General features: G+C 41.0%; 2 protein-coding genes across 4 annotated transcripts in view; one reads left to right on the plus strand and one right to left on the minus strand.

Moving 5' to 3' along the window:
• The window catches only part of itpk1b (inositol-tetrakisphosphate 1-kinase b), a 30,656-nt gene extending 27,690 nt beyond the window's left edge, over positions 1-2,966 (minus strand). The window contains exons 1-2 of the mRNA XM_031758267.2: positions 2,657-2,966; positions 2,011-2,163 (exon numbers count right to left, since the gene is read on the minus strand). Of these exons, the coding sequence (XP_031614127.2) occupies positions 2,011-2,105 (95 nt within the window). The 5' untranslated portion in view covers positions 2,106-2,163; positions 2,657-2,966. The remainder of the gene's footprint in view (positions 1-2,010; positions 2,164-2,656) is intronic.
• Positions 2,967-3,526: 560 nt separating this feature from the next.
• Positions 3,527-8,658, plus strand: LOC116334757 (putative E3 ubiquitin-protein ligase UBR7). 3 transcript variants are annotated; one of them, XM_039603146.1, is made up of 12 exons: positions 3,527-3,783; positions 5,058-5,336; positions 5,649-5,782; positions 5,867-5,927; positions 6,025-6,120; positions 6,211-6,264; positions 6,363-6,468; positions 6,554-6,681; positions 7,391-7,585; positions 7,697-7,853; positions 7,964-8,025; positions 8,107-8,658. In XM_039603146.1, the coding sequence occupies exons 2-12, from the start codon at positions 5,220-5,222 to the stop codon at positions 8,188-8,190; spliced, it is 1,194 nt and encodes a 397-aa protein (XP_039459080.1). In that variant the 5' UTR covers positions 3,527-3,783; positions 5,058-5,219; the 3' UTR covers positions 8,191-8,658. The 3 variants fall into 3 exon arrangements, with proteins under 3 accessions (XP_039459080.1, XP_031614144.2, XP_039459081.1); XM_031758284.2 differs by lacking the exon at positions 3,527-3,783 and adding an exon at positions 4,155-4,222; XM_039603147.1 differs by lacking the exon at positions 3,527-3,783 and adding an exon at positions 4,155-4,222 and having other exon boundaries at positions 5,061-5,336.
• The last annotated feature ends 633 nt before the right edge of the window (positions 8,659-9,291 follow it).

Here is a 9,291-nt window from a genome sequence, read left to right on the forward strand (position 1 = left end):
CCTTCCTCATAACATTTGTTTTCTAACATGTTACATGACGGGAGAAAGAAAAGGAGAACTTGAAGAAAAGTTTCCCTGACTAACAGGGAGAAGTAGTCATGTGTGAACATATACACGCCACATTCACTTTGTAGCTCATTTGCAGTTATCTGCTGTGCCATTTGTTGCAGTTTTCAAAGGCTATGCATCACAAAGACCAATTCTTAATGCTGAGCCAGAGCTCTTCGTGTTAAACATATCGAACAAACCTATATCCAGCTCACAGGGAAGAAGGTGGTGGGCAGGATGGAGGGAGGAGGGGAGGTATGCTTGGAGCTTTATGTAGAGATTAAAAATGTTTCGTGGATTACAGTGTGGTAATCTGTGCTGACTCAATCAGGTTGCTTTATTGAGGCAACACACTGTTGGAAAAGGTGAAAATCCTTCTGGAACAATATGAACATATCTGATCTACTGGGACACATGTGTGCTAAATCACAGGACCGGAGATTAAAATGTTTTTTCCAGCCTCTCTCAGATTTTTTTAAGACATGTTACTATGTGATAACTAGCCTTTATACAGTGCAAGTAGGTAGGGTCACATCGAGCCAAATACTTATACTGGAAATGAGTATGATACCTACTCAAACAAAGAACAGCACAATGAACCAGCTACAGCTTCTCTCTCTCACCCTTTCATATTATTGTGTGAGATTCAACAGTTGCTCAGAATTCTTTTATTGCAAATATTCTAAGGTAACAAATTGTGTCTGCTTGATTCACGACACCGATCTCTCGGCTGAAGTGTCTGGGGAGTTGCACACACTGAAGAAGACACATACAGGATGAAACTGAGAGTAGAAGACAGAAACTAATAAAAGCACAGAGTTTTGTCTTTTTCCCTCCTTTCTTTTGGCCTTGCTCTTATGAATAAATATCAATTCTTTAAATGTATTTGCTCATTTATTAGTAATATTTTGTTTACAAAGTTGGGAAAACAACATCTAAGTCAGGGCTCATATTAGTGGAAAAATCTCAAGATCATTAGCACTTGTATCTGATTGCTACCTAAACCCGGTACTGTACTTTAGTATCTGTACTGAAAACGTCAGACTGCTGCATCACCAGCAGCTAGGCAGCTGTTGCAATGAGAGACTATAAAGCGGCTGTCTCGCCCTAATGCCCTTTGACAATCTGATATACTGTAGTGCACCTATTGTAAAACAGCAAGGACGAGTTCACATCTGCTAAGAAAATATAGGCCCTTCAGCTTGTGTAACACTTGACTAAGAGACACAACAAAATAGTGTCCACACAGCATTCATTCAGATGCCTCCATCAATGCTGGGGGAATCTGAGCAAATTCTTGCTCCAGCAGATAGATACATCCTTGACTAAATTCATGTTATGACGATGCATTTGGTAAGAACAGCTTTATTTTCTGTTGATAAACAGAAACAAAAACCTAAGACTGATCTAGCACTGTTCCATCTACAAATGATAAAAGATGATACGGTGGTCAGAGTTTAACATCAAATGCTACCGTTTAGATACGTTAATAATAAGGAAGAGACTTTTTCTTTTAGTCCACATTTAGCTGCTTTAAAGTTTAACGCTCTGAGCCAACTGACCTAATAATAAAACTGGTTTTGTCAGCTTATCCTGTTACACATTTACCATGCACCAACAAGCACTGTGCCAGGACATACACAAAACAGACTTGTGCCTGCTTCCTTTGGGGAACCCATTTCTTCACAATACAACAGAAAAGAAGATTAGTAGAATGGCTTCAGGCCACATCAGCAACCTTAAATGCTTAGCATGCATGAGTAGGGATGTCACTCACTGACATTTGGTGAGCAGGTTTGTGTGAAAAGTGCCTAAGGGCTTAAATCTGTGAGAGGAGGAGTCCTTGTCATAGACCCTTAAGGGAAAGTTACCATGGGAGCCAACTATGTGAAAGCATGTAGTTTGACGGCTGTTCTTCAATCATTTCATCTGCACACAATAAACTGGAGTTAGTTAACGAACCTGCACAGATCAGCAAAGGCCTGGAAATTCAGTTTCTTCATCTTCTTCTCGCTGAGCCAGTAGCCGACTCTCCGGCCTTTCAGGAAAGTCTGCATTTCCACTGTGCCCCTGGTCCTTTTTTTTGCAGGTAAATGGTGCAACTAATGACTCAACCTGGACAGACGAGAACAGAAACCCCCCCCCCACGTTAGTGTCACAACAGCCAACCAGGGAGCAGTGTGGGGAATAATTAAGTTCACTGCTCGGTTACTGATACGTTGCTCCAAAGCAATAAGTGACGTCTTCTACCAGTCTGTCTCTTGGATATTCACGGTCTTGTGGTTAGCATGATATAGTTTCCAAACATATTATTACAATGAATGTGGCTGAGCATCAGCGAATCCCACACACTGACCCCTTTTGCTAACCTCAACTGCTAACGTTAGCTGGCTAGCTCTGTATTGACAATCTCCAGAGCTAACCGATGGCGTGCAATTAGGAAACGCAAGCTAGCTTCCTAGCTTTACAGGCTGAACACAGTCGTACTACGTGCACATAAGAAATGAGTGAATTGTTAGTGGAGACAGCTACTGGTTACCTAAAAAAATAAGGCAACTCCCTCAACTAGATAAAGCTGACATCGGGAGGCTATAGAGAGCTAACTAACCTGGCAGTTTTAGCACAGTTCCCCTTGAATTTACGTCCTCTTCAGAAACTAGCTCGGGTAGTTTCCCATTCTCAGTCCGCTCGCTGGAGAAGGAGTAACAAGCACCGTGACAGATGACAGGCACCGCTGGGCTGACGTTGGGATGTTGCTGGTGTTTTCTCTCTCAGTCTCTGAACTGGACTGCCCGCACACACCCAGGTTTCAGGAGACTGATGCCGCCTTCACGACCCCCTCGGAAAACACCACCCCTGCCTGACTGACTGTCGAATCACAGCGCGTCTTGCTTTCACGCGCCTTCCTGCTTCCACTAATGATTATCTTTCCTGTTATGATATAGAATAATCGAGTCATTGTTTATCTATAAAATTTAACAAGATAATTAACGAAAAAACGTCCCTTAACTATATATATATATATATGTTATCGTCATATTTTCCCATTTCAAACCCCTCAAACGTTAATTCATGATTTGAATAATTAGAACAAGTTCTGCTGACATGCCTTTCTAATAATAAATGACGAGATGCATTAATACTTATTTCGTCCCTCCACAGTCACCGTCTCTTCGGGTTTTTGACGAGGAACAGACAAGAGAAGCATGTCACACTAGCGCCATCCGTTGGAAAACTATCGAAACGTCCAACATGTTTTCCCCATGCTTAAAAGCAAAAACTAAAAAGGCATCTAATTAAAAGTCAGCGACTGGGGGTTTCCATCCAAGTGGCACAAAAACAACCACCAACAAAAGCTTATTAATCAGAATTTGTAGAATGCCACAGCCAGTGTTATAAAATGAGAAAATTAACATGGAGATCATTAGAGAGCGCAAGAGAGAGACAGGAAGGAAACAACGGCACGTGTGTTTGTGTGCGAACACGTCTGCAGGTGTTAACCACAACAAACCGCTGCTGCTTTTTCAATTTATTTTTAATATCACACACGTTTATGATTTTAGTGAAGTTTTATTGTGATGACTACTGGGTACAATATCTAGCACTGAGGACAGAAAAATTTGGCCTTTGTGCCTAAAGGGATTTGTTTGCTGCTAATGCTTTCATCAAGTCTTTCTTGGACTACTGTGATGTCCTGCACGTGGTGATCCAAAGGTTAAAAATCCAGCTAAAAAGGTAGCACATTAACACTCATGTTTTCGCTTAATTGCACTTGCTATATGCCAGGTGTTATTCATTATGTTATTCATAATTTTAAAATGTTATTCATTATGGATTCAACTCTATATTGCACTCTATGTTTTGCCTCCAAACAATTTCGCCCCAGTCCCAATTTCTCTGTTATTTCCTCGATGCTCTGGATTTGTTTGCCATCCCTAATAAATGTTCATCTAATCGCTTGAATAGCCACATATGCAGGGGTTTGGATTTTATTTAGTTTTAAACCCATCCAATAAATCTATTTAAATCCACCCACCCAACCTGTCCAGAATCTAATCGAATAATATTCTTAATTCTACGAGGTTTTCAAAAACTAAACGATTTCAAAAGTACACAACAGACGCTGCTCAAGTGGCTGGAAGGAGGACAGACCACAGACTAAACCATAAAAAGGGTAGGGTATATTATATTCTTTAAACTTACAGAGAGCTCTATTATTTTCTTGCTCCCTCGCCTCTCCTTCTTTGGGACCGGCACTGTTCATTTCCATTGTTTCCAGTGGGGTGGATGAGTATTTTGTTTTCCTTTTATGATAATTCACACCACTCACCACTTTACAACTTGTTTCTATTGTGAGAAAAATACGCCAGCTGTTATTTAAATATGACCATTGCCTTTGTCTACAGACAAAACTTAAGGCAATCCGTCTATTTACATATTGGGCAAATTAACACTTAAACAGCTTCTCCTGGTATGCCCTTTCAAAGCCTTTGTGATGCTAGATCCAAACAAATATATATATATATATATATATATATATATATATATATATATATATATATATATATATATAAAAAAGAAAAGAAAGATAAAAATGAGTCGTACTGGTTTGTGCAGCAGCTATTAGTTCGTAAACCCCAAAACGGAAATAGACCCAAAACGGAATCTTTTTTTATTATTAGGGGCCACTTATAATAGTTTAATTCATGTTGATAAAGGATGAACTAATATTTCCTAAATGAACTCTAAATTATTATTAAAGATATATTACCGCTTGTAAGATGAGGAAAATATCTTTGGATGGTGTTTTTGTTCTATATATGTTATAATTATTTTGCTTATTGCGTTGTAATGTCTTTATTTTTATTTAAAAATATATGATAATACATACATAAAATACTACAAGATTTTTAAGGGAACCACTGAAAATGAAAGTGCAATAGAGTTTAATTTTTCTAATTTCTTTTTTTTGTTTTTAACATTTATTTATTTGTTTTTTTTAACAATAGCAGGTCGTGAACGGTATCTCGCGTCACTTCCTCCACGTGGTCTCGGCCTAAACTCCCGCCAGGAACAGTCGTTTGTCAACATTGTGGCGCTAACGCAGCTGCTGCCCAGTCTTCGGTGTTTCATTGTTCGCGTTGGAGTCATCTTTACCCTCACTTCTCAGAATGGCAGCGAACAAGGGCGACTCGCATATTGATGATATTCTTACCAGCGAAGAAGAGCTCGAGAAGGCTTTGTGTGTGCTGGCTGGGAGCGACCCAGACAACTGCTCTTACTCCAAGGTAGGAGAAGCTTCCTGCACAGCAGCCCTGCAGCCTGTGTGTCGCCCATTGTATGCCTAGTAGCCTTTTCCAAATGCTGCATTGTAGTGCAGTCTGTGCATTGTGACTGTAAGCGTTTTGTGTTTCTTTGTGTTAAATGTTGCAATCTGCACCGATGAGTTTCTGTGTGGTTCTCGTCACCGATGTTGATGAGAAGCACGGTGGAAGTAGTGCTGTGTTAAAGCACATTTTCTCTTTGTTACGGATGTCAAATCAGTAATATTTTGTGAATTGCTGCTATGTGTTGATGCCACCTGTGTTGTTGCTCTGCAGGGTTATGTGAAGAGACAGGCGGTGTTTGCCTGCAACACTTGCACTCCAAATGATGCAGAGCCTGCTGGGGTTTGTCTGGCCTGCGCCAATAAATGCCATGATGGACACGACATCTTTGAACTGTATACCAAAAGGTAAAAATCTTTCTATGTTGACTGAGTAGACTGAGCATTCAGCTTTTGGCCCACAGTTTTCTAATATTCCTATTTTTCTTGCAGAAATTTTCGCTGTGATTGTGGAAACCGAAAGTTTGGGGGTTTCCAGTGCCAGCTAAATCCTGTGAGATGCTTTGAATCTCTTGTCTCCCAGATTTGTTTGCCATGTGTGCCATACGTTCCAGTTGTTTCAATTGTTCATTCCCCCTCTTTCTTTTTAGGTTAAAGAAGAGGAAAATGTTAGAAATCTCTACAATCACAACTTCAGTGGGTTCTACTGCACGTGTCACCGGCCGTACCCAGACACAGATGACCAGGTCCGTCTTTTTTCTTTTTGTTTTCACCCTAAACCCTGCTGCTTGTTTCTCTGTCATCTGTGGCTATATATAAATAAATCTGTTTAACAGGATGACGACGAGATGATTCAGTGCGTCATCTGTGAGGATTGGTTTCACAGCGGGGTAAGCTTGAGAGGATTTTTGATCTGCATGTTATCATTTCTGTGAGTCCTCTGCTCTTTTATTTATTTATTTATTTATTTATTGTTGGCCTTAAACAGCACTTAGGCTGCCCTGTGGTTGAACCCGAGGAGCTTCAAGAGATGGTATGTGAGGCCTGCATGAACAAGGCTCCTTTCTTGTGGACGTACGCTGCCCACATCGCAGGTAACAAATTTTTTTGACTGTGGCTAACTAGGCAGACATTTAGCAGCAAAATTTAGATAATCATAAATTAATCTTTTCCATTTAGTTCCGCCTGTGATCCATGTGGGTGATGCCGAAGAGGAAGTAGAGGTCGACATTGAGGGGGAAGACCGTGAGGCTGGTCAAAGAAAGGATGAGGAACCGTCTTCTAGTGATGAGCGCACAGAACCAGAGGTGAGAAACGGTTCTGCTGTTTGCATGGACTAAAAATGAACTAAACTGTCTTTGTGCAAGTTAAAATGAGGGTAGAACATTACTTTACATTTGACTTAATTATAATCAAACACTGGCATTATAATTCAGATCTATGGTTATTCTTTTAGTTTTTATTCTTATTATTCTCATTATGCATAAATTACATTATAAAAAACAAAACAAAAAATAATTTCAGTTGAAAGGAATCCTTAATCTATCTTGCTGTATTTACCACTTTCTTTGCTTTGTTACTCTCCTATTTATGTTCTGGAGTATATTTTACCTTTATGTATATTTTGTGACCTCATTTGGAGCAACACTGTCCAACTTTTCTGAATGCCAGTGTGCCACTAGGTGGGGCTGGAGAGTAATGAGCAGAATATGAGCCAGACAGCAGGCACCAGCTCCTGTTATCGTGCTTTCCTCTCCTCTGGGGTAATTAGAGGAGAAATGACCCATGAGGCACAGCTTCCTCTGCTCTGTAGACGGCTTTGGCCGGGCTTCACAGGCTAGCTTACTGTAAACTGGCGATTTTCATCGCCTAACCGTCTCACCGCGTCACTCGCATTGAGACTTCCCCTGGATGTGTCTGCATTCCTGCATGAGTGGAGATGTTTCACCAAGCCCAGGTGTGCCTGTGCGCTTCTTGTATAACACAGCCACTCACCCCATCTCATTTGTGTCATAGGAAGCTGTAAACAGGAGTTCCCCTGGCAAACGAACTCACGAGGAAATGACAGGCAGCCCTGCGATGGCTACAACGAAAATTGTGGAGTGCAAGCTGAAGAAGCTGCAGGCCCGCGGGCTAGAGAGGCTGAGACGGGGAGCGGTGTTCTGGCCTTACAGCTGGCGTGCTGAGCTCTGCACCTGCACGAGCTGCAAGGTGAGCCAGAATTTCTAGCTCCAAGATTGTAATGTAGACTTACAAAAGCCAGTATGTTGCAAGTTGTTCCTGTTTCTGAACGCCTGTCCCCTGTGTGCTGCATTTCCTCAGAGGGCCTATGTTGCTGCTGAGGTGCAGTTTCTCTTGGATCAGTCTGACACTATTCTGGCCTATGAGAAGAGAGGCTTGGATGAGCCCTTCGGGCAGCACCCACTGATGGCGCTGATGAACTCGATGGACCGTGTACAGCAGCTGGAGGTCATTTACGGTGAGGATAGGGAGGGAAGCCACGGGGTCAGTTGTCCTGCGTAAAGTGAAATTCAAAGCACTGGCGCATTGATGCGGCGGACTAATTAATCTTGTGTTCTCTTCCCTCAGGTTTCAACGAGCTGACGACCTCAATCAGTGAATTTTTAGAGCAGTGTGCCTCTGAAGGAAAGGTGAGAAGTGGATGTCTATGTGAGTCACATCTTCTTTCTTCTGCTCAAATCTCAGACCTAACACTTCTGTGTCTACATCAGACAGTCACAGTTGAAGCTGTACATCAACTCTTTGAGGAGCTGCAGGCCAGAAAAAGACGCAGAACCAGCGACGGAAATCAGTAACAAGGCGTCCACTCTGCTGCCGCCGTACGCCATGTTCACGGGCTGTCTGGACTGAATGTGTCACTTTCCTCTTGAATAAACCGTTTTGCTGCAATCAATGTAATGTTTGAAGTTGGGGGTTTAAAAAAAAAAAAAAAAGTTTTAGTTTCTAGTTCTTGCTTTATTATTTGAAGGTTTGAGGTTCGTGTCATAACTGGGTTATGACGATGCCTCAACTTTAAAGATTGTGATCAAAGTTTACCTCATAAATATTGCACACTATTACATTTATGAACATACAGTTTGATGAGTGAACATGATTGTGTGAAAGTATGTAAGTTTGGCTGAATTTGATGCCGTAATCCTTGAACTGCTGAGACAAACCAGTCTGTAAATGTCATGTGAAGGAATCACTGTGATGAAAATACTGACTAAAGCTCAAAATAAAAATAGAAATCTGCTGTAAGGTTAACTAAAACTTGAACAAGAGCATGCCTTGGAGCTTTTTTTTTTATTATTATTAAACCAGATCCAGCTTCTGATGGTTATTTCCCCTAAACTCTGGAAAGATTTTCAGGTTTAAACTCCCCCCAATACTTTCAAGAAACTTTAAATGGCGCTTTTATTTAAAAAAAAATAGCTGAGAGTAATTTAAGCAGATAATGGACATAGAAGCACTTTAAGCATGCTGCTTTTTAAAAAAAATTTTTTTTTTTAACTTGGGTAGGTTAAAGAGCAGATGCACCTTTTTATATGATCATGTCAGCCTTCTATTTTGTTATATTTGCTTGTCTGTTTTGCGCATGTCAGTGGTTTGCACTGTTGTCGCACAGTGAGAAGGTTCTGGGTCAGCTGGCGCCTTTTTGTGTTCTCCCTGCGCATGTGTGGGTTCTGTGTCATTAGTCTGGCTTTTACTACAGTCCAAAGCAAGCATGTTAGTTTATAACCAACAGGTAACCTGTGTTAGCCCTGCAGTGGATGGACAACCTGTCAAAGGTGTACCCTGCCTCTCAGCCCATGACAGCTGAGATAAGCTCCAGATATGTATGGATAATTTTCTTTACTGTATGTATATGAAGCCCTTTGAACTTAAATACATGATCCTAGACTATACAAGTAATA

Source organism: Oreochromis aureus, linkage group 19 (genome assembly GCF_013358895.1).
Source record: "Oreochromis aureus strain Israel breed Guangdong linkage group 19, ZZ_aureus, whole genome shotgun sequence".
In the NCBI taxonomy this organism is placed as follows: Eukaryota; Metazoa; Chordata; class Actinopteri; order Cichliformes; family Cichlidae; genus Oreochromis; species Oreochromis aureus.